Source organism: Aquarana catesbeiana, linkage group LG13, assembly GCF_042186555.1.
Source record: "Aquarana catesbeiana isolate 2022-GZ linkage group LG13, ASM4218655v1, whole genome shotgun sequence".
NCBI lineage: Eukaryota > Metazoa > Chordata > Amphibia > Anura > Ranidae > Aquarana > Aquarana catesbeiana.
The window spans coordinates 64,116,642-64,142,987 of record NC_133336.1 but is presented as its reverse complement, the minus strand read 5'-3'; the positions used below and the strand labels follow the sequence as shown (position 1 = coordinate 64,142,987).

Sequence of the window (26,346 nt, the reverse complement as noted above, 5' to 3'; positions counted from 1 at the left end):
CTCAATGCTGATACACAGACCAGGGGCTATCCATTGGTGCGCAGTTCCTGTCTCTTGTACTCTCACACCGAGGTTTGAGAGTTCAAGGCTAATACACAGACCAGTGGCTATTCATTGGTGCGGGCAGCACAAGCGGTGAACATAGACCCTGGTTCCTGTATTGAAATTTTTCCATTGGGATACCTCCACTTATTAACTTTTTTGTCACATTATGCATTTTATTAATACACATATTTTCTCTAACACATAAATTCACGTATGGAATCTTTTTTACCTGTTTTTTTACCTGATTTTCTTCACCTGTTTTTTTTTCATTGGATATTTTTGATTGATACACAAATCACTTTAGTGTTAATCTATATATTATGTTCATTATGGTAAATCATTTGTTTATTATCCTGCGCTTTTTTATATATATTTATCTTTCTGTGCCCCATATCAGGGTTATAGTGTTCAGCAGCAGGATATCCTTCACGGTTTTAATTCTCAGTAATTTATATGTTTTTTACTTATCACACACCTAGCGCAATTTCTTTCCTTTATATTTTATCTCTCTAAAATCGCTTACGTTTTTCCCATTTGTACACAACACATGCATATCATTCTCTCAATTTCTTTTAACTTTTTATTTCCCTGCTTAACCTCTGCTTTCTTGACTTTACTAGTTGTAGTGCTGACCCCAAATTCATTCCACAACTTAACATGAAAATGTCCCTTTCTGTCTAGTGTTAATTGTCACCCTTGATCCATCCTGCTCACATAGATAGCTGTTTACTCTGCCTGTTTCTTAGTCCTCATGGACTTTAGTAACCCAGTTACCCATTGTGGATCCCTATCCACTTTAACCATTAATCTAGGGGCTCAGTATAGGCGGAACCGTACCTTCGGTTCATATATAGCGCTCCTCTTGCGTTGGGCATTTTTGAGTGTCTCTTACCCTTCATTCCATTACTTAATTTAAAGCCCATAATGACTGGCCAGTCTTCTCTACGTGTGCCTATACCCTCTTGCCTCTAAACTACTTTATCTAGCAGATGTACTACATATACCTGTGAACAGGACTATTCTTCCCTTTCTTATCTATAACAATCCGATGGACAGTAGACAGGGACAACATAACTTATAACCACCAATCAATACAGTTCGATTAAGGGGAGTAAAATAGGTACCCTTTGTCCCAAAAATGCCTTACCGATCAAGGAAGTCTGATAACTCAAATGTAAGCAAAAGGCTTACCTCAGCCGGCTGATTATCAGAAATTCCCGGATCGTCTCAAGCTCCTTGTTTCGGATTCTCAGGGTCACCTGTAAAGCCCCTCCTGGCTGGCTCGCCACTTGAGTCGGACATTTTGATGATAGGCTACTCCCATCCTCATATTGATTAGTGGTTCCAAATTAATAATAACTACTGCAGTAGGGAACAGACACAAAAGATACGCTCAGCATCTTTCCAAATAACTGTTCTGCTTTATTATATCACAATTGAAGGTTTTTATACACATGATTATGTAGGTATCACCTTAATATTACAATTGTATGTTTATGGTAACAAGGAGCGTTACATAGGCAGGCTAATTCTAATCCGGACTCGAAAGACTGCAAACATGTACTGAAAACATTATTAGTGCCGTGTGCACAGTGAGGGCAGTGTGCAATAAATACAAAATAGAATACAATTATATACAGAGCTTACAAATTTCAGTATCTATTTATTCTACGCAACCTCATCTTTATTCTACCAAAAAATGGGTATTACAGTATACTGTATGTTTGCACAAACACTTATTTTATTGCATTTTTTCCTGAAAATACATACTTAAAAAAACAGTTGAGCCAATATTGTGTGATATGGGAAAATTGCACATGCCAACATTTCATTCTACAGGGTCTCTGATTTTAGAAAATATATCATTGTTTGTGAAGAAATTTCTAACAAAAAAATTCAGATTTTATTGTGTATGTGAAAAATGAAAAAATTGACCCAGTAGAAAAATAAAGATAGCCCACATGTTTTTTAATTAAAGTGGAACTTCACTTAGACAATCAACAATGACCATTTTAATCCTAATGCTGCTAGCATTAGTAAATAGATAGGAAAGTATATCATATATACTTGTTTTAAACTTTTTTTTTTTGTTTTGTTACGGTTCTTCAATTAATTCCTGGTTTCCAGGCCTAGGCAAATGATGTCATATATCTCAGGAGGGGAGGAGGGGCTTTCTCAGTTAAGCACACCACCCTGCCTGCATACCGTAGCTAAGGGAGGGCAGATGGATTGCAGGAATTGTCTGTCCTTTAGAAATGCAGAAATGCTGGGGGGGGGTGTGTTTCTAAGTGATTTCTTTGCAAAATAAAGCACAGAGACATGGATTGGTGTGGACGTTTGCTTTGAGTATTAAAAATGTATTAAATATTAACAATGAATTAAATTGCATTTTTTTGTTTGCGGTGCTCAGATGGAGTGTAGTTCCACTTTAATGTGTTCTGTTCCCCAGGGGACATGTAGTACTTTGTCCCATCTTTCTTGGTGGTGGTTAGCTTTGAGGTGAAACCGGGTGCCCTCTTCCCCCCCTATGGCCATCCAACAACGCACTTAGCAAGGAGTAGGCTGCTTTGACCTTTCCCTGTCTCCAAGCACATGCCTGAGATAAGTTCGCTCACAGGGAGGGCAGGGGAGGGAGGGTGGGCATGTCAGCTAAAATGTCTGATTTTATATCTAGCCTTAGGCAACACTTAGGGAGAGGATACAAACTACTACATGTATTAAACAAGCAAAACATTTAAAAAGTGAGAATTATCTAAAAAAAAAAAAAAAAAAAAGTGATTAAATCTAACTAATGTAACATAAACATTCCTCGAATTAGTTTCCTGTAAACTTTTGTTAATGTGTGGGCAGTAAACAGACTTGAAAAATCATGAGGCCTGAGCTGAGGGATAACCTCATCCCTGCACTGCTTCTCATTTATTATTCAGTTACAAGCTGGGGCTGTTTGCTGATCTTGGTGTATCCTTAAAGGTGGTCCCAGTCCTGGCTGTGTTGTCTGGCAGGGGAGGCTGGATTAGATTAGAAATGATAGATTAGGCTGGATTAGAAATGTGGTAGTAGAAAGTTACAGCACTTTTAGCTGGTTTAGCAGTTCCCATATCTCAGTTATGTATGTAATAGCTTGGATATCAGATTTTGGAAGATGCAAGAGTTATGGATGGACTGACTGAATTGTGTTTTGTTTTGTGGGTTTGTTAGCGGTGGTGTTTGCTGTGTTGCCCACCCTTCATTTGGACTCATTTGAGATTCCCCAGTGGTCTCAGATTCCACTGATGAACAATTATGATATGATTGTTATACTGGCCATACAATTCTTTTCTTGGGGTCCATCAAGGGACACAGGTCCCACCCCTCTAAGTTTACGATCTACTTCAAACATTGCTTTTCTAAAAATGTAAGCATTATGGGTGTTTGAGGAGGTTATACTTTGCTGGCCAACAGATTTTTTTGTTTGCCAGTGTCTAGTTCCTCCTAAAGGCAACAGTAAGCCCAACAGTCTCAGATTCCACTGATACTGTGTCCTTTGTTGAGTTCCAAGAAAAGGATTTTGCAGTAATAAAAATAATTTTATGACTTGCCTGTCATAATGCTCATGTCACTGATCTTTGCTCTCTTGAAGAGCTATGGTGGCTAAAAAAATCTTCAGCGTCTGACTGTTTCTGGTGTGTTGGATGCCTTGACCCCCTGCGTGATGTGGTTTTAACCACCAGCCCATATGCCACTATATTGCAGAGGGGTACATCCTGGGCTTCTGACATACCTAGATGTGTCGCATGCTAAACATTTTTTGGCAGCGATTTGCAGGTTTTTTTTTAAATTGAACTATATGATCAATTTATTACCTAATAATACGACTGCAGGAAATGTACTGTCACACCTGATAGAGATATTTTTTAATGCATATTCATCAATTCTAAATTCACTTTTTTTTTTTTTTTTTTTCCCAGTGTTCAACTTGACCAACAATGTTGATCTTGACAATACCAAAAAAAAGATCGATATGTACCAAAAGCTGAACAAAGATACCATCGTAAGAAACAAAATAAAATTGGTTAGTATTGTATCATATATTAAACTTTTACTGTTTGACTTTTATCTTTAGTTATTACAAGCAATGGTCACTAGTAACTTTCTTAGCAAGGCTGAAATATTGAATTGCTAATGATGGCATAGCTGGGAAGGGCAATGTTCTGATCCTGCAACTTTTCACGTAGGATCAAAGGATCAGCCAGCTGTGTTCCTTTCTCTTTTTTTTTGTTCAGTGGTTTTAAGTACTGTGCATGGCTTAAGTATTGTCTGATGATTAAAAATAAGGAATAATACCTACTTGTCTACATTCATTTTTTTCACTTTAAGTTTCCAGGTCAGATTAGGCCATTCTGCTCATCATAATGGCATTATGTCTGAATATTGTTTGATATGTGCATTGTGTATACTTTAGGTCACTGTCAAGCTGACATGTACAAGAATGAAAATACAATTCTTATTGGTTGTTATATGTAGCAAAAACGCTTCCTTCTATGGTCATAAAATATTTTGACAAATTCTTGGGGAAGGGCTTACATGACGACAATTAAAGCATGTGTCATGCCATCTTTATGTGCTGGATTTTATTCTTTAAAGTAGATCTCAGCTCAATTACTAAAATCTATTGTAGGCTTTAAAATGTTAATGTAATTTTAAGTTGTTTTCAGTATTATGTGACTGTTATTAAAATACGAGGTGGTAATGCTATGAAGGTCCTTGTTCAGATACTGTTTTGGTATGGCAACTGTCTTACAGTTGTGCTCCTGCATTGTCACCCTGTCACATGTGTCGCTAATGGAGAATGTAAGTGGTTGTGCTGACAAAGCGTCACACAAGCACTGGTGTCTGTCTCGGGAAGATGACCCCGAGCAACGGTGTATAGCAGTTACTGGAGCGGGTGCATATAGACAGGAAGTGATTGAAAGACTTCTGCAACACTGTGTGCAACAGAGGATGAATACAAACTTTAAATGAGTGTTTGTTTTGTAAATGGCTGTTATTTATGATGTGCAATACCGACCTAATTGTCAGTCAGTTAGGGTATCTACATTATCCATCTTCCTCCTTTATAATGGTTTTGTAAATCAAGTAGTTTCATGCTTTTAGCTAGTGCTGACCTCTCTGAGACTCCTGGGCTTGATGTATGAGATGATCAGAAAAGTGAAATCCGGCACATAACTATATGATCAAGGATGATCTAGTCTAGTGCATTGATTTCTCAAGCTATGTTTGTCTTTCCTGTTGATATAGAGCTGCTAGTCAAACTGTGTTACTGTAACTAATATTTATAGTTTCTGTAGTGAATTTTGCATCCAAATAATGACCTATAAAGGATCTCTTGTGTAATCGAAGCATCATTCAGAAACTATATTTATATATATATATATATATATATATATATATATATATATATGTGTATATATGTATGTATGTGTTTGTGTGTGTGTGTGTATGTATATATATATATATATATATATATATATATATATATATATATATATATATATATATATATATATATATATATATATATATATATATGATTTGTAGTAATATATGGTAAAGATATTAATAAACCTGTCTTTATCTCTTGACATAGACTAGGGAGCAGGAAGAGCTAGAAGAGGCCCTGGAAGTTGAGAAGCAAGACAATGAGCAGAGAAGGCTTCTTATACAGAAGGAAGAACTATTTCAGCAAAAGATGAAAAGGAAGAATAAGCAGGACTTGTTGGATCAGCTGGTAAATATGTGTGTCTTTATTGTCATAGACATGGTCTTTGCTTTTGAGGATGGGTTCATACTATAGTGATGCCAGTCATCGCATTTGATTCGCACCTCATTGCTGCGCAGATTACATGCGATGTCTGTGAGATGCAAAATCAGCCATACAGGTTGTATGGCTGAATTTTGCATCACATTCGGACCAAAATTTTTTTTGGTCCGCACTGGAATCAGATCGCATGGGTGTTGACACTCATGCAATCCAATTCCTGCACCATTTGACAGTTCTGTGAACTGAGCTAGGGGTGTCATTAACCACTTCAGCCCCAGAAGGATTTACCCCCTTAACCACTTTAATACAGGGCATTTTCATACCCTTCCTGCCCAGGCCAATTTTCAGCATTCAGTGCTGTAACATTTTGAATGACAATTGCGCGGTCATGCAACATTGTACCCAAATGAAATTTTGATCATTTCTTCCCCCACAAATAGAGCTTTCTTTTGGTGGTATTTGATCACCTCTGCGGTTTTTATTTTTTGCACTATAAACAAAAAACCCGACAATTTTGAAAAAAACAATATTTTTTACTTTTTGCTATAATAAATATCCCAATTTAAAAAAAAAAAAAAAGTTTAGGCCGATATGTATTCTTCTACATATTTTTGGTTAAAGCGTATATCGAAGGGAAGGAGACTGATTGGTGTTCCTACATACTAGGAACACATGATCGGTTTCCTCTCCCCTGACAGGACGTGGATCTGTGTGTTTACAACGCCGGGGAGCCCGAGGACGTCATTTGATTTTAGTCATACATTTAGGCCAAAATGTATTCCGCCACATGTCTTGGGTAAAACAAATTTCAATAAGCCTATATTAATTGATTTGTGCAAAAGTTATAGCATCTACAAACTATAGTACATTTACTGTAATTTACGCAGCTTTTAGTTTATGACTGCCTATCTCATTTCTTGAGGTGCTAAAATGGCAGGACAGTACAACTCCCCCCCCCCCCCCCCCCCAATTACCCCTTTTTGGAAAGCAGGGGGTAAATGTTTGATTTCACTCCTCACTACCTATCACAGTTTTGGAGGCCATAAAATGCCAAGATAGCAGAACCTCCCCAAATGACATTTTGGAAAGTAGACACCCCAAGCTATTTGCTAAGAGGCATGTTGAGTCCATGGAATATTTTATATTTGATACAAGTTTTGGGAAAATAACAACATTTTTTTATTTATTTATTTTACAAAAATTTGTCACTAAATGATATATTGCTCACACATGCCATGGGTATATGTAGAATTACACCTCAAATTATATTCTGCTGCTTCTCCTGAGTACGGGGATATCATATGTGTGAGACTTTTTGGGAGCCTAGCCACGTACGGGACCCGGAAAACCAATCGCTGCCTTCAGGATTTCTAAGGACGTAAATTTTTGATTTCACTTCTCCCTACCTATCACAGTTTCATAGGCCATGAAATGCCAAGATGGCTCAACCCCCCCCAAATAACCCATTTTGGAAAGTAGACACCCCAAACTATGTTGCAGATCTAGCTTTTTGTCACAAATTTTTGAAAATTGAAAAACGAAAAAAAAAAAAAAAGTTCCTTTTTCTTTCTTCATTTTCAAAAACAAATGAGAGTGGCAAAATACACACCATGCCTCTTAGCAAATACCTTGGGGTGTCTGCTTTCCAAAATGGGGTCATTTGGGGGGGAGGGGGTTGTGCTATCTTGACATTTCAGGGCCTCTAAAACTGTGGTAGGTAGTGAGGAAGTGAAATCCTCATTTTACGCCCTTAGAAATCCTGAAGGCAGTGATTGGTTTTCGGGGTCCTGTATGCGGCTAGGCTCCCAAAAAGTCTCACACATGTGGTATCCCCGTACTCAGGAGAAGCAGCAGAATGTATTTTTCAGTGTAATTCCACATATACCCATGCCATGTGTGAGCAATAAATATATCATTTAGTGACAACTTTGTGTAAAAGATTTATAATTTTCCTGAAACTTGTGGCAAAATATAAAATATTCCATTGACTCAACATGCCTCTCTGCATATAGCTTGGAGTGTCTACTTTCCAAAAATGGGTCATTTGAGGGGGAGGGGGGGCGTTGAACTGTCTTGGCAATTTATGCCTAACAGAGGAGGTCTTCTGCTAGAATTACTGCCCTCGATCTGATGTTCATGGTGATACCTCACATGTATGGTGCAATTGCTGTTTACATACAACACAAGACCGACGCTTGTGTTCACCTTTGCACAAGTGCACGGGGGGACAGTGGTGCTTTAATTTTATTTTTTTAATCATTTTGCTTTTTATTTTTTTCACTATCCCTTTAATTTTACTTTTTTATTTTTTTTTTTGTTAATATTTATATTGTTATTACAGGGAATGTAAATATCCCCTATGATAGCAATACGTAGTGACAGGTACTTTTTAATGTGGGGTCTATTAGACTCTAGATCTCTCCTCAGCCCTTAAAGCATCTGACCACACCAAGATCGGTGTGATAAGATGCTTTTCCAATTTCCCAATGGCGCTGTTTATATTCAGTAAAACCGAAGTCATGAAATGCTTGTAGCTTCCAGTTTCTTAGGTCAGGATTGGAGCCATTCTAGTCTCCGATCAGCTCTATGGTCAGCTGCATTCTGAGGTTCCCTGGTGGAACAGGATAGCCCGAGAAAACCATGGCAGACGGCAGTATGTGGCGGGGGGATGTGTAAAGGCAATCTAGCGGATAATTAGCCGCTAGGATTGCCTTTGCATGGAAAGCCAAGCGTCGGCTGAAAAAAACGATCCCTAAACCTGCAGGCATCATTCTGGTATAACCACTCAAAGTCCAGCAACATATCAGTACATCGCTGGTCCTTGTTGGGCATATATTATAATGTTCTTTTTTTAATGCAGCCTGTGGGCTAAATGAAGAAAGAGAACCTAACAAATTCCTCCATTCACATCGATCGATGTGGATGAAGAAATTTCTGCCAAGAAAAGGAAATAAAAATATATGCTGAAGCATAGGGGCAATCCGCCCCTAATGTCCACCCCTGCCCCTATGCTTCGTCATATATGCTCTTTTTTTAACTGTGGTGTTGAAATCACCTCCTTCAGTGCTGGAGTAACTGATTTACATATCGTGAGGGCAAACCCTGTTGCTGCCAAAATAAATAAATCAGTGCTGCAGCTCAATGGCGTAACTGCAAAGCAAACAATGGTAACAATACATCACAGTATCAATAAAACAACTTTTTTTTTTTATTGCAATCTCTGCCAAAAAGAAAGTAAAAAATATATGCCGAAACACCTGCCATTCTTTTAGTATGATATCATTAACCTGTGTCCACCATTCCTCATATGTAGCAACACTCGGAGGATATCCATTTTTGTGCGATCAACTTCCGTGCTATAACTGCTCGTATATATGTTTCTTTTTCTAAGACCCCTTTCACACTGGGGCGTTGGGGCCATCGGTGGTAAAGCGCCGCTATTTTTAGGGGCGATTTACCGTAGCTTTTGCAGGGTTTTTCGGCCGCTAGCGGGGCAGTTTTAACCCCCGCTAGTGGCCGAAAAAGGGTTAAAACCTCCCGCAAAGTGCCGCTGGCGGTTCTGCAGCGGTGCCTATTCAGTTCAATGGGCAGGAGCGGTGTATACCCTTTATTATAGCATCAGACGGAATTCCAGGGGTGGATAGATCCTTTTCAAACTGTAGAGTGGGTAAGGATAAGTGAAGGAAGGGTAGAGGGAGAAGACTAGGATATAACTGTGAATGTTGCTGTTTTACTATAACAGACTTCTATGTGTTCCGCCACCACAATAGGGGTGTTATTTTCTGTGTGTAGTTATGACTGGTAGGGGGGGAAGAATAAGGGAAAATGATGTGATAGCCATATGAAAATGGAATAGACAAGTAGGCATATATCCAATAGGAAAATGATCAATGGTATAGTTGTGTTGGCCTTTTTTTTTGTTTTTTTTGTTTTGTATTATCATTTTGTAATTTGCAAGTCAAATTAGAATGTATTTGATTTGTTTTATAGGGTTGTAAATCAAAAACTGGTGTTAATAAAAATTATGAAAATATATATATATATATATATATATATATATATATATATATATATATATATATATATATATATATATATATATATATATATATATACACACACTGAAGCATAGGGGCAATCCGCCCCCAAATGTCCACTCCTGCCCCCATGCTCCGGCATATATGCTCTTTTTTTTTTTTTTTTTTTAACTGTGGTGGTGGAATCAACTCTTTCAGCACTGGATTCATGGATCTACGTATCGTGAGCGCAAAACCTGTTAAACCCATGCTGCGGTTGAATGGTGTACCTGCAAAGCAAATATTGGTTAACAACAAAACAGAATGTAACAGTACAGTATAACAGTAGAATGACATACCTGCAAAGCAAATGTGATAAAACACAGTAACCCTAAAACATTACAGTTAAGCATAAAATACAGTAAAACAGAGAAGAACAATAAAACAACTATTTTTGGCTTTTTTTTTCTTTTTTTTTTTACACTTTTATTGTGACTATAAACGTTCCACCTTAGGAGCTCTCAAAATGCGATGGCCATCTAACATCTTTCGAGACCCTGTGTGAAAATGTGCCCTAGGACTGTGCCGTGCCGTACCCCATTCTAATACTCATCTAGTGTATGGTAGCAATGGAAACAGTCACTGATGCAGAGACCAGGTTGGTCAGAACAGGAGGGACAATGAAAGTGGGTGTTATGCCTATAGCCGCGTTTTCTACAGACACAACATATTCTTTGGGGTGTTCTTTGGGTAGCGGTACCATGGAGGACATCCGGAAAATGCCTCTCATGCAGCCGGCTCACTGCATTTGGATTGGGAAATAGGGGCACAGCACCATCTGGAAACAGGCTGTGATGATCTCTTTCTGGAATTTTAGGAAGAATCCAGTTCTTACTGACGCATTGTATAGCAAATGTGTCCCTCCACTTCACTGCAAGCAATTTATTACACTTCAAGCAGACTCTCTCCCCCGTCTAACTCAGGAATCTACAAACCGTTGGGGGAAGCCCCAGCAATTAGATCGCACAGTGCCACATGCGCTAATTCCAGAATCAAAAATGTGACTAAAAAGCGGCACGCTTGTGTACAAGCGGTACCCTTTTCCGAATAAGTGTGACACCAAGTCTCAAAAAATGTTACTGCTGCTCCCTATGTAGTCTCGGCAACCAGAAAACTATATGTATAGCCTGTGGCCCTGTCACAGAGCTTGTACATCTTGACCCCATATCTGGCACGCTTGCTGGGGAGAAACTGTTTAAAGAAAGGCGGCCAGAAAACATAATCGGGGACTCATCAACGCAGACAACTTGATCAGGAATAAACAAGGTTGCAAACTGTTGGTTTAAGTGGTTTACGAGGGACCAAACTTTGTGGAGCTGATCGTATTCAGGGTCACCCCAAGGAGGACAGAGTTCATTGTCGTTGAAGTGCATGAACTGCAAGATTTGCTCGTATCTAGTCCTGGTCATGGAAGCAGAGAACACTGGCACATGGGGAATTGGATCAGTGGACCAATATGACCGCAACTCGCTCTTTTTAGTAATGCCCATGAGGAGGGATAGGCTCAGAAAGGTTTTAAATTCGGGAACCGTTATAGGTTTCCAGCCAAATTCTCTGGCAAGGGTCAAATTTGGATTTGCGGTGATAAATTGACCAGCGTATAAATTGCTTTGGTCCACAATAGATCTGTACAGATCTTCTGTGAAAAACAGCTTGTATAAGTCAAGGGTATTAAAATCTGCTGTTTCCTATCAGTCTCCTCTCCATCACAGAGCCCCCCATCACAGTCCCCCCCCCCATCACAGTCCCCTCTCCATCGGAGCCCCCCATCACAGATTCCCGCCCCCCCATCACATCACAGATGCCTCCCATCACAGATGCCTCCCATCACAGATGCCTCCCATCACAGATGCCTCCCATCACAGGCTCCTCTTCTTCACAGGCTCCTCTTCTTCACAGGCTCCTCTTCTTCACAGGCTCCTCTTCTTCACAGGCTCCTCTTCTTCACAGGCTCCTCTCCATCAGAGTCCCCTTCATCACAGAGCCCCATCACAGATCCCCCTCCACCCAATCAAAGATTCCTCTCCATCAAGAGCCTCCCATCACATACCCCTTTATCACAGACTCCTCTCTATCACAGAGCCCCCCCATCACAGGTCCCCCATCAGACTCCTCTCCATCACAGAGCCCTCCATCACAGATTCCCCCCATCACACTCCATCACAAAGTCCCCCATCACAGATATCACCATCACAGATCCCCCCCCAATCACCGATCCCCTATCACAAAGCCCCCCCCGATAACAGATCGCCCATCACAGACTCCCCAATCACAGATCCCCTTCCCCATCATTCCCCCCCCCCCCATATCACAGATTCCTCTCCTTCACAGAGCCCCCCTCAAAGTCCCTGATCACATATCCCCCCCCAATCACAAAGCCCTCATCACAGATTCCTGCGATCAAAAAGCCCCCTATGACATATCCCCCCCCCATCACAAAGCCCCACTTCAGACTCCCCCCACCCCCCCAATTGCAGATCCCCATCACAAAGCCCCCCATAACAGACCCCCCCTTTAAAAAGCCCACATAACAGATACCCCCCTTTAAAAAGCCCCCATAACAGATTCCCTATCAGACTCCCCCATCACAAAGCCCCCCCCCCATAACAGATCCCCCCCAACACAAAGCCCCCAATCACAGATCTGGCCCCCCTCATCACAGAGCCCTACAGCAGTATTACAGTGCTCCTTTTATAACATTGCAGCACTCCCCCCTCCCCTCTGCTACCTTAATCACATAAGATGTGAAGACTGACAGGTCCTGGACAAAGGGCGGGACTTTTCAAGTGAAAGGCAGGTGATTGATTGCTGGGACCGCCCTGCTTCCTAGTAACCAAGCGCCAGCTTCTTAACTCAAAAGGTCCTTCCCTTTGTCCGGACTTGTCATGTTTTTCGTCTTGTGTGATTAGGTTAGCTGAGAGGAGGGGGGGTGCTGTCATGTTAAAGGGGCAGGCCGCAGGCTGGGTAAATCACCCTAGAGGGCCGTAGTTTTAGGACCCCTTGTCTATACATAAAATCCCAATAAAGTACATTTACGTTTTTGGTTGTAACATGACAAAATGTGAAAATTCCAAGGGGTGTGAATACTTTTTTAAGGCACTATGTATTGAAGGTAAAGAGAGATAATTTGTACAGTGGGCCAAAAAAGTATTTAGTCAGCCACCAATTGTGCAAGTTCACCCACTTAAAAAGATGAGAGAGGCCTGTAATTGTCATCATAGGTATACCTCAACTATGAGAGACAAAACGTGGAAACAAATCCAGACAATCACATTGTCTGATTTGGAAAGAATGTGTTTGCAAATTATGGTGGAAAATAAGTATTTTGTCAATATCAAAAGTTCATCTCAATACTTTGTTATGTATCCTTTGTTGGCAATGACAGAGGTCAAACGTTTTCTGTAAGTCTTCACAAGGTTTTCACACACTGTTGCTGGTATGTTGGCCCATTCCTTCATGCAGATCTCCTTTAGAGCAGTGATGTTTTGGGGCTGTCGCTGGACAACACGGACTTTCAACTCTCTCCAAAGGTTTTCTATGGGGTTGAGATCTGGAGACTGACTAGGCCACTCCAGGACCTTGAAATGCTTCTTACGAAGCCCACTGCTTCGTTGCCCGGGCAGTGTGTTTGGGATCATTGTCATCTGCAATGCCCATGCCTATGGGAGGAGGTTTGCACTCAAAACCTCTCGATACATGGCCCCATTCATTCTTTCATGTACAAGGATCAGTCGTCCTGTTCCCTTTGCAGAGAAACAGCCCCAAAGCATGATGTTGCCACCCTCTTGCTTCACAGTAGGGTATGGTGTTCTTTGGTTGCAACTCAGCATTCTCTCTCCTCCAAACACGACGCGTTGTGTTTCTACCAAACAGTTCTACTTTGGTTACATCTGACCATATGACATTCTCCCAATCCTATTCTGGATCATCCAAATGCCGTCTAGCAAACCTCAGACGGACATGTACTGGCTTAAGCAGGGGGACACGTCTGGCACTGCAGGATCTGAGTCCCTGGCAGCGTAGTGTGTTACTGATGGTAGCCTTTGTTACGTTGGTCCCAGCTCTCTGCAGGTCATTCACTAGGTCCCCCCGTGTGGTTCTGGGATTTTCGCTCACCGTTGTGATCGTTTTGACCCCACGGGGTGAGATCTTGCGTGGAGCCCCAGATCGAGGGAGATTATCCGTGGTCTTGTATGTCTTCCATTTTCTAATCATTGCTCCCACAGTTGATTTCTTCACATCAAGCTGCTTGCCTATTGCAGATTCAGTCTTCCCAGCCTGGTGCAGGTCTGCAATTTTGTTTCTGGTGTCCTTCGATAGCTCTTTGGTCTTCACCATAGTGGAGTTTGGAGTGTGACTGAGGTTGTGGACAGGTGTCTTTTATACTGATAAGTTCAAACAGGTGCCATTAATACAGGTAATGAGTGGAGGACAGGGGAGCCTCTTAAAGAAGAAGATACAGGTCTGTAAGAGCCAGAAATCTTGCTTGTTTGTAGGTGACCAAATACCGTATTTATCGGCGTATAACACGCACCCCAAGTTTAGGAGGGAATTTTAAGGAAAAAAACTTTTAGGAGGAAAGTTTAAGGAAAAAAACTTACATTTAAATGCCCGTCAATGCAGCCTCATCAGTGTCCATCTGCAGCCTTGTCAGTGTCCATCTGTAGTGTTGTCCCCCATTGCAGCCTTGTCCCCCATTGCAGCCTTGTCCCCCATTGCAGCCTTGTCCCCCATTGCAGCCTTGTCCGTGTCCATCTGTAGTCTGTGCATCTTTGAAAATGGCGCCGCCGTTCTCGGCCGCTTTCGGCCATTCTCGGCGGCTCTCGGCAGCTGTCGGACGCACTCGGCTTTCGGCGGCTCCCGCGGGACTGCGAGAGGCGCCGAGAATGGCCGAAAGCGGCCGAGAGCCGCCGAGAATGGCCGAAGGCAGGCGAGAGCCGCCGAGAATGGCCGAAGGCAGGCGAGAGCCGCCGAGAATGGCCGAAGGCAGGCGAGAGCCGCCGAGAATGGCCGAAGGCAGGCGAGAGCCGCCGAGAATGGCCGAAGGCAGGCGAGAGCCGCCGAGAATGGCCGAAGGCAGGCGAGAACGGCGGCGCCATTTTCAAAGCCGCCGAGAAAAGCTAAAAGCTGCTGAGAGCGGCCGAAAAGCTTACAATCGGCGGGGGATCGGCGTATAACATTTTCAGGGGAAAAAAGTGCGTGTTATACGCCGATAAATACGGTACTTATTTTCCACCATAATTTGCAAATAAATTCTTTCAAAAATCACACTATGTGTTTCCATATTTTGTCTCTCATAGTTGAGGTATTCCTATGATGACAATTACAGGCCTCTCTCATCTTTTTAAGTGGGAGAACTTGCACAATTGGTGGCTGACTAAATACTTTTTTGCCCCTCTGTATCTGGCATTTGTATAGGAATTTTTAGTCAACTGCATGTCAAAAAATGTTGAAATGTTTAGCTGAGTAGATCAGAGAAAAGTAAACTCTGGATCCTTTTTTTAATTTTTTTTTTTACTTTGTCCTCTCTAGAGTTTAGATATCAATGTGAAAACATTTGGCTTTCCCTTCTTTCACTATTCTCTCGTTTACTTACCACTGTGCCAATCCATAGCTATGCAGGCCACGTTCGCATAATGAGGTCATGCCATTGCCATTCACATCAGACATACACTGTACTGTAGGATTGTGCCAATCAATTAGTTTTAATGAGATGTCAGATGTGTGCTTTTAGAGCGATAAAACTACACTTTCTTGGACATTTTCCACAGGGTGTTGTAAGTGTAAGCTCTTTGGTGGCTGCATTAGTTTTCTTTTCCAGGATTTTTGCTCTGTTATAACCTGGTGATCCGGCCAGTAACACACCTCCTGTATTAGGGTGCCCCCACGCTGGATGCACAGGGGGCATCTTTGGACAGCAGCATTATCAGTAAGGTAGGGGGGCAGTGTTAGATGTACTAGCAGATTTAAATACACTAACAAATTGAACCCAAACTCCAGCTCCAAACTACAGTTCCACCAAACAGTTTTTTTCCCTTCTTAGATATAGGTTTTACATAAATAAAAGATGATCATTGTAAGCACCCCTATCAGTGGTAAATGGTTTGTCTCAGCACTGTAAGTCCCCTTTCACGCGAATGGACCATTCAGGTCCGCCTGTCAGTTTTGTCAGCGGACCTGAACGGGCGCTCCATGTAAGGCTATGGAGCGACGGATGTCAGCGTTGACGTCTGCTGATATCCGACACGGTCCGATCCGCCCTACATTCGCATCCGTCCCTATCGGATCGGGTGAGATCTGATGAAAGCGGACATGCTGTCCGTTTTCGTCCGATCTCCCCATAGCGACCAGCGGCGCTCGACAAGCCCCTCCCCACTCAGTGAGCAGAGAGGGACCTGTCATCCGCCGGCTCAGCGGAGATCAACGGAGAGATCTCCCACTGAGCCAGCGGACAGAGGCGGACTCTGTGGCAGCGGATCCACCTTGTGTGAATGAGGGCTAACTGATGCATTCTGCTGCTGAAAAGCTTGTTCTTTTGAAAAACAACTGACTTAATGGCCAGATGAAAATAGAAGAAAGCCTAAAAAGAAAATGAATGCAGCCATCACATCTAAGAATCGTTAAGCTGTAATATAATGCATGTTTGTTTTTGGGTTTAATACAGCTTTAATTTTGTATTGTCTGCCAGCAGCATGGCGGTTTAAATAATTTTAGATATATTGGCCTTTGTTACATTGTTTAGCTCTTTTAAAAAAAAGTTGCACAGGGCATAGAAACGTCTTGTCTGATATTGCCCTTATTACAACACATGTGGATATATAATGAGTGTTTTGAAGTAGTATCTGACCTTTTTTTTGTTTTTGAAAATTATTTTTATTGAGATTTAACATACAAACAGTAGTCACAATGATACACAAACAATACAGTGCTACAGCACCCTCAGCTAGTACAGCAAAGCAAATAATATAAAAATGTAAAAAAAAACTCAGACATAGAATATATGAGCCAGGATGTTACAAATCCTCCATAGCATATTATCCCCAAGCATCAACAACCACCCCACAGAGGAGTAAAAGGCAACCACATCTACCTTCAAGGGGGACCAAGGAGCAGAGACCGAGCCCAGTAAACATAACCAAAAATTGCAGCCAATATGCCGAAGCAACCAGGTTTTAAAGAGACATCATAGACATAGCGTCAACTGCCTCCCCCCCAATCCCTTTTCAGATTTAGCTGGCACCCCTCTGCTGGCATATGTAGCCTTGTATAAAGGTATAGTTTTACTAATTTACTGGCTTTTTAAAGTGGTAGTAAAGCTGTGTCTGACATTTTTTACCTACAGGTAAGCATATAATAAAGATTACCTGTAGGCAAAGCACGGTTCTGGATAAAACGAGAATCACGTTTTTTTTGCTTAGAATAAAGATAACAATTCTCTCGCGATTCTCAGCATAACAACATCTTTCACATTATAGTAAAAAAAAAATGGGCTAACTTTACAGTTTAGTTTTTTGTTGTATTTTTAATTCATTGAAGTGTATTTTTTTTCCCAAAAAACTGCGTTTAAAGACTGCTGCGCAAATACAGTGTGACATAAAATATTGTAACGACCGCCATTTTATTCTCTAGGGTCTCTACTAAAAAATTTTTTTTTATATATATAATAGACATATAAGACCTTACAGCTCACAGTGCATGTCAGAGCAAATGAGAATCATGAGGTCAAAGGAACTGCCTGAAGAGCTCAGAGACAGAATTGTGGCAAGGCACAGATCTGGCCAAGGTTCCAAAAACATTTCTGCTGCACTTATGGTTCCTAAGAGCACAGTGGCCTCCATAATCCTTAAATGGAAGACATTTGGGACGACCAGAACCCTTCCTAGAGCTGGCTGCCTGGCCAAACTGAGCTATCGGGGGAGAAGAGCCTTGGTGAGAGAGGTAAAGAAGAACCCAAAGATCACTGTGGCTGAGCTCCAGAGATGCAGTCTGGAGATGGGAGAAAGTTGTAGAAAGTCAACCATCACTGCAGCCCTCCACCAGTCAGGGCTTTATGGCAGAGTAGCTCGACGTAAGCCTCTCCTCGGTGCAAGACACATGAAAGCCCGCATGGAGTTTGCTAAAAAAAAAAACACCTGAAGCACTCCAAGATGGTGAGAAATAAGATTCTCTGGTCTGATGAGACCAAGATAGAACTTTTTGGCCTTAATTCTAAGCGGTATGTGTGGAGAAAACCAGGCACTGCTCATCACCTGTCCAATACAGTCCCAACAGTGAAGCATGGTGGTGACAGCATCATACTGTGGGGGTGTTTTTCAGCTGCAGGGACAGAATGACTGGTTGCAATCGAGGGAAAGATGAATGCGGCCAAGTACAGGGATATCCTGGATGAAAACCTTCTCCAGGTTGCTCAGGACCTCAGACTGGGCCGAAGGTTTACCTTCCAACAAGACAATGACCCTAAGCACACAGCTAAAATAATGAAGGAGTGGCTTCACATCAACTCCGTGACTGTTCTTGAACGGCCCAGCCAGAGCCCTGACTTAAACCCAATTGAGCATCTCTGGAGAGACCTAAAAATGGCTGTCCACCAACGTTTACCATCCAACCTGACAGAACTGGAGAGGATCTGCAAGGAGGAATGGCAGAGAATCCCCAAGTCCAGGTGTGAAAAACTTGTTGCATCTTTCCCAAAAAGACTCATGGCTGTATTAGATCAAAAGGGTGCTTCTACTAAATACTGAGCAAAGGGCCTGAATACTTAGGACCATGTGATATTTCAGTTTTTCTTTTTTAAGAAAAATGCAAAAATGTCAACAATTCTGTGTTTTTCTGTCAATATGGGGTGCTGTGTGTACATTAATGAGCAAAAAAAAATGAACTTAAATGATTTAGCAAATGACTGCAATATAACAAAGAGGGAAAAATTTAAGGGGTTCTGAATACGTTCCCTCCTCACTGTGTATCTGTGTGTGTGTGTGTGTATGTATGTGTATATATATATATATATATATATATATATATATATATATATATATATATATATATATATATGTGTGTGTATATATATATATATATATATATATATATATATATATATATATATATATATATATGTTTAGGGGTTCTAAGTAAGTCTAAGGCTTAGGCCTCATGCACACGAGACGCCAATGCAAACTCTGCTGAACACATGTTTTTAAAAGCTGAAACTGGCGTTTAGAAACACCTGTTTTGCCGCGTTTGCATGGCGCGTTCAGCCGCGTTTTACCGCGTTTGTGTCTAGAAGCATTTTGCGACCCAACTTTGGGGCCCCGTATCTCGGGGCCACTTGGTGCTAGGAACCCCAAATTTGGTGTGCTAACACAGTGGAACGAGCACTACAACATATCCAAGAGATATGGGGCCCCAAAGTCGGGTCGCAAAATGTCAAGCACTTCTGCAGCAGAGAATGACATTTTCCGACCTGATTTTGGGGCGCCATATCTCTGGGCCACTTGGTGCTAGGAATCCCAAATTTGGGGTTCCTAGCACCACGTGGCCCCGAGATATGGGGCCCCAAATTCGGGTCACAAAATGTCATTCTCTGCTGCAGAAAAGTGCTTGACATTTTGCAACCCGACTTTGGGGCCCCATATCTCAGGGGCTACTTGGTGGACTAACACAGTTAGTTGGACTAACACTATAACATATCCAAATTTGGGGTTCTTAGCACCAAGTGGCCCCGAGATATGGCGCCCCAAAGTCAGGTCGGAAAATGTCATTCTCTGCTGCAGAAGTGCTTGACATTTTGCGACCCGACTTTGGGACCCCATATCTTGGGGCAACTTGGTGCTAGGGACCCCAAATTTGGATATGTTGTAGTGCCGAGATATGGGGCCCCAAAGTTGGGTAGTAAAATGTTCCTTTAAAAACACTTAAATGCAAACGCGGCTAAACATGGTACCGACATTTAGCTGCGTTTAGCTGCATTTGGCGTCTGAAACGTGGAAAACTTTTGCGTCTGAACCCATTTTTTTGCTTCTGGAAAAACGAGGTCAAACGCAAAAATGCCAAAAAACGAGACTGTGTACATGGACACATAGGAAAACATTGAATGAGTTCAGGGGCAGTTGAAAAAAGTGGCCAACTGCCTCTGAACGCGAGTTTAACAGCGTCTTGTGTGCATGAGGCCTAAGTCTTTAAGCTGTTAAAACGAACCTAATTTACAGACCGAAATTCATCCCTTTGATCTCTAAAAGAACAGAAGATACAATGTTTCTTTTTATCTCGTTCAGCACATGTTGTTGATAAATGTTACTGGCTTTTTATTTTTTTCTTTGGACAGCTGTGAGCAGGCTCTACTTGTAGGTAAAATAACTATCTCCTAAACGTGCACCGTTTAGAAGGTATACCACGGAGCAGCAGCTGGCGCATCACTGGTGCATGCGCTCTGAAGGAACGGCATGCCGTGCCGTTGTTTAATAGGTTTGTGTCATAAACGATGACTCCTGTGCGCAAGCGCGGGAGTGACCTCATCACTGCTTGGCCAATCAAACGGCCGGAGCCTGCGAACCTGGAAGGAAGACCAGGTGAAGATGGAAGCCCTGTCAGTGGTGACAGCGCACCGCTGGAGGGCTTTATTTTAAGGCAAGTCTTTCATAATGTGCTAGTATGCAATGCATGGGTAAAATTTATTTGTTACAAACATTACTACTGCTTTAATATTTAAAACAGATTTGTAATGGTTTATGTGAACATAAATAGTGTTAAGTTACTGGTAATGTGTTCACGGAAGCTTTGCCTCAAACCAATCATCAGTGAATTTTAGGCAGATGTCCCTCCTGTCCCCTCTCCAGTATATTACTGCAGCAATTCAACATAGACATTTCGTTTGGTGCTGCAGCTCCAACACTTTCGGTCTAAAGAAATGTAATTATTTCTAGTGGGACCTATATTTAGAAGAGTAAATGAATGGAAATCGGGGAATGCACTGCCTAGGCTGCACTGTTCAATCAAGGCATTCTTTATGCTTTTAATTGATTTAAGGTGCATTAGCTGCTGAGAAGTCAAGTCATTTATTTACACAATTTAAAAATAGTTCTTGGATGGTTACGCCTCCTTGCGGTTCTCTCCATTTCACAATTACCCGTTCCACTGGGCTCCACTGTAGCAGATAAAAAGCTTTAGTGAGTTATTGAGTATAGACAATGAGGATTTTGTGACATTATCTCTCTCCTGGCCTCCATACTTCGGTGGTCCTGAAACTGACACCAATACTGCCAATAAAAAGGGATTCTCTTGGATTTTTTTTTTTTTTTCCCTTGACTTCCAGACTGTTAACAGAATACTTGCTGTATTCTTGTATTTAATGAATAAAGTGCATTGCAAGCTAGAAGTTTAAAGAAAATAGACTCCTTTAGCGTGCCTTATTTTGCCTTACAGTGGTTGTAAATCTCCACATATACCCAGTGAAGTGACTGGCCTCAGGTGATACACAAAGATGAAACAAATCCTCCTACCAAAGATGTACCAGTTTGTCTGCAGACTCCTCTACATTTAAAGTCCAGAATTTGTAAAGCTTGTCTGAGCTGTCAGTAAAAAAAAAAAGAGCGGAGAGCTGAAATTCCTCCCTGAGCTCTGCAGAGTGTAAAGTTGAGAGCTCATTGGAAGGATACGCCCCCTTCACACTGGAATAGAGCTGAGGCTGTCAGTCACAGGCTGTGTGCTGGAGCTTCCTTCTCTGACACCTTTTTACCTCTTGGTGTCAGGAAAACTTGTCAAAAGTGACTCATGCTGATAGTAGAGGAATGAGTCAGCAGAGAGAAATGGCACTTCATGTTTTGGATAGAGACAAAAACGCAATATACAGGGATATGCTTTGTTCATAGTTTATATTTTTGTCTGAGGTTTACAACTACTTTATGACTAAACTCTGGGGAAACCAGAAAAAAACTATCTTAGACGTTGTGGGCAGGCCTTCAGCATCCTCACTTACAATGCAGGACTGCTGGTCCAACATTGCTCCTAATAACATATGGGTGGGACTGCTGGGCAGAGTGCAGAAAAGGAAGAACAGGGATGTTCAATTCATATCGCCCGACACCTAGGGCATGCAGCACCATGCAAGAGGGTTCTTTCTTTCTTCTTTTTTTTTTTTTTTTTTTTTTTTTTTAACATTTAGCACTGCTGTGGACAAATAGCGGGGTTTAGAGCTGACAGTCTGCTCTCTTGTAAAAGCAATCCGAGTGGCTAACCAGCTGCTGGATCATTTTTACAAGCAGCGGGAGGGCTTCCGGCTGATCATAGAGGTGAAGAAAGACCGGAGCCGCTCTGTCCTCCTCTAGTATAGGAAACGAGAAGCAATGAGCATGCATCACTTCCAGTTTCCCCAGTGCCATTTTAAAAATGGAAAGCATTTGATTACACTGATCTTGGAGTGATCAAATGCATTTAAGGGCAGAGGAGGGATCTGGGGTCTATAAGACTCTCAATAAAGAAGTACATACCACTGCCTATTGCTGTCACAAGGGATGGTTTACATTCCATATGAGAGCAATAAAAGTGATACCATTATTTTTCTAAAGCAACAGTATGAAAATAAAAATGATTTAAATCATTTTTTTTTTTAAAAGCACTCCTGTCCTTCCATGCTTGCGTGCAAACTTGAATGCATACGTCGGTTCCACAACAAACAGCGATCGTCCTACACATGTGAGGTATCAGGAGAAGTAATTCCAGCACCAGTCCTCCTGTGTAAATCTAACCTGTAACCTGTAAAAGCTTTTAAAGCTTTGCCTATGGGTAGTAAAATTTACATTGTTTGTCGCTGTTGCACGAGGGTGCACAGTTTTAAAGCGTGACATGTTTGGTATCTATTTACTTGGCGTAATATAATTTTTTATTTTTTACAAAACAATTGGGTTATGTATTGTGCAATAAAATTGAAAAAAAAACGTGCAAATACCATGTGACATAAAAAATTACAACACCCACCAATGTATTCTCTAGGGCCCCTGCTTTAAAAAAAAAAAAAATGTATAACGTTTGGAGGTTCTAAGACATTTTCTAGCAAAAAACAAAGTCCCTTTTTGTTTTTAAAAGCCCCAGGCATTCCTAAAAGCACCTTTGGCTAATATTAAAACGTCAACCTTTCATATTTTCTATCCTAGGAAAAACATTTTTTTTTTTTTTATCAGCACATGTAGATTGTCATGAGGGACAAGTGAATTGGGCCCCCGAGTTAGTCCTTTGGACAAGTAGTTTTTGAAAAAAAATCCACACCCCTTCGGGGGACCAGTCAAATGGGGAGCAGGAGCCTGTAGGAGTGAGAGAAATAAGGTAAGTATATGTGCTTTTTTTATGGCCCCCCAGGCAAAAATGGGGATTTAATCCTTGTAGAGTGGGGGAGACCCACTGCAAGGGTACATTTTTTTTTTTCAAATTTTCCTGGAGTTCAGCTTTAAAGGTTCTGTACAGTGGAAACCATGCATTAATCAGAGAAAACTGTTTTATTTATGTTTTTGCTTATCAATTCAAAAGGTTCAGTAGTAGAATTTAAAGATTACTTCCATGCAGAAATAAAATGTTATACATTTTAAATGCAGCTAATGTAAGTATCTGAATTTGTCATTATATCTGCATGCTAAAAAACCCTCAAAGAGCAGTATTCAGACTGTGACAGGTTGGATTAGCTCTAGTAGCCAGTCAAATTCTGTATCACTGCACATGGACAGGTGAAAAACAAATAAACGGAAAGGGCCCTAACAGGTTAAAAAATACAGTATGTGTATGTGTGATGCTTACTCATTACTTGGCATACATATACCTCATATGAAGAAATATATCTGATGCCAGATTCACTTTAATACTTCTAACTGCACAACGAGCTTTAGGTTGGCTGACCCGTTAGTTAATAAACTTGGGGTGCATTTTGGGGTTCTTTTATACAAATTTCAATCACTCGTAGCATGAGTGCTTCTCAACTTAGTTTCTTGAATTTAAAACACAAACGGTGCTAATTTGCTAATTTTGTTGGTCATCTAAATGTCCTCTAATATAATGTGATATGGGTTTTATTTGGTTAAACAACCAAATTTCTGACCTTTGTTAGTAATTTATTATCAATCTGAATCTTGCTGTGATAGCTGAAATCCAGTTTTAATTGATGGAGATAGAATTACTGTACAAATAGTGAGATCCTTTTCTTCATTTTGGAAGACTTATCAGCGCCTAACACACCTCACTTTTATTAAAAGTATTGATCCGTGTCTGCTCAGTGTGTGCTGATGTTTTTAATCCTGCTCATACAAAGTACACTACTATGAGAAGTGTACGTTCTTGTGCCAATTTTAATAAAAAATGCAAAACATGAGGCTTAATCATTTCTGTTTTATATATATATATATATATATTATAAAGAACATTTTTGTGAAGATTTTCTTTAACCCTTTAAAGTAGAAGTTCAGTCAAATCCTAACTATTCTTAAGCCTACTCCCAACCCCCATTATAAGCCTATTCTAACTACGCTGTAAAGGAAAGATGTCTATACCTGCCTAATCTGAGGGTGCTTTGGTCCAGTCACATGATCATCTTCCAGTGCCGGCTTCAGTGTAGAGGAGGGACTATAAGTGTCATCACCGCATAGGCATTGCAGCTGTTGTTGATTTCTCCTCTTAACTGAACCTGGTCACTGGAGAGATCATGTGACGGACCGGAGCGCCCTTAGAATTGTTTAGATATAGTACAGATGTGTTTCCTTTACAGGGTAGCTAGAATAGGCTTAGAATAGGGGTGGGAGCAGGTTTAAGTATTGTTTAGGATTTGACTGAACAACTACTTTAAGTCTTCAAGTGTATTCTGAAGACATGTATGTTATGTGTCCTACCAAACCTTTAGATAATATAATCTTGTTTGCTGCAGTGTGAGCTACAGAAAACATTTAACCATCTTTGTGAAGTTCTTCCAAATTCCACTTGGCTAGTTGGCAGGTCACAAGGTGAGAAGTTACAATAAGAGCTGATTCCTCTCCGCTGAACCCCACTGAGCAGGTGGATGACAGGTCCGTGTCCACTCCACTGATGCAGTGCAGACACGGACCACAGCCCGCTGTCCTATATGGGCTGTCAGATGGAAACGTACCACCTGATCCAATCTGCCAGACGGATGGGGAACAGTTAGCCATCCATCTGTTTTTAGCGGACAGGATCGAATCAGATGTTGGCTGGTGTCAACAGACACATGTCCGTTAACATCCACTGCTCCATAGAGAGCAATGAATGGTCCGATTTAGTCCGCCTAAAAAACTGACCGGTAGACCCGATCGGTCCGCCTGTGTGAAAGGGGCCTTAGACAGTATAAACATGACCTGCACATTGTGCATCACAAACAAACATGAGATTTCCCAGCACACTTGCCGACCAGCCTGCAAAACAACCACCATCGTCATTATACTGCGTCAGGTTAGCACGGCTGTGCGAATCACCGTAGATGTACGTCGGCAACTTTAAGAGCAATAGCAGGCGTGTGCGCGACGCTGGAGTAGATGCGTGTGGCCGGCAGCCGCAGTGTCCACCGGCCACCCACAATTGCTCCACAGAGAGTCAGAACGTGGATCTGTCAATGTAAACAAACAGATTCCATTTCTGACAGAGGAGTAGAGCGAGATCTGCTGTTCCTAGTGATCAGGAACAGCGATCTCTCTCTACTTTCTCATTCCACTCCTCCAACAGTTAGAAACACCTCCCTAGTGAACACTTAACCCCTTGATCACCCCTTCCCTGCCAGTGTCATTTATACAGTAATCAATGGCTATTTTTAGCATTGATCGCTGTATAAATGTCACTGGTCCCAAAAAAAAGTGTCCGATCTGTCCGCTGTAATGTCGCCGTCCCGCTAAAAATCGCTGATCAACACCATTACTAGTAAAAAAAAATTATAATAAAAATGCCATAAATATATCCCCTATTTTGTCGACGCTATAACTTTTTTTTTACCAAAAATATGTAGAATATATATTGGCCAAAACTGATGAAGAAAAAAAAAAAAAAAAAATTGGGATATTTATTATAGCAAAAAGTATAAATAAATAGATATATAAAATATATATATATATATATATATATATATATATATATATATATATATATATAATTTTTTTTTTTTTTTTTTTTGCTTATAGCGCAAACAATAAAAACCACAGAGGTGATCAAATACCACCAAAAGAAAGCTCTATTTGTGGGAAAACAATGTCGTTTGACCGCGCAATTGTCTTGTTAAAGCGACGCAGTCCCGTATCACAAAAAATGGCCTAGTCATTAAGGGGGTAAATACTTTAGCGGCTGAAGTGGTTAAAAACCGAGGGTTTTGTTTGCACACATTTGCATATATATATTTAAGCCACAGTGCCCACGCCAAGGGTCCTAACTCAAAATTTCCAGAGCTTCCATAGT

At 41.2% G+C, this 26,346-nt stretch overlaps 1 protein-coding gene across 2 annotated transcripts in view; it reads left to right on the top strand.

Moving 5' to 3' along the window:
• The window catches only part of MNAT1 (MNAT1 component of CDK activating kinase), a 265,871-nt gene that overhangs the window by 82,313 nt on the left and 157,212 nt on the right, over window positions 1–26,346 (top strand). For both annotated transcript variants that reach the window (XM_073610513.1, XM_073610514.1), the window contains exons 4-5: window positions 3,993–4,096; window positions 5,672–5,812. In XM_073610513.1, coding sequence (XP_073466614.1) covers window positions 3,993–4,096; window positions 5,672–5,812 — 245 coding nt within the window. The remainder of the gene's footprint in view (window positions 1–3,992; window positions 4,097–5,671; window positions 5,813–26,346) is intronic.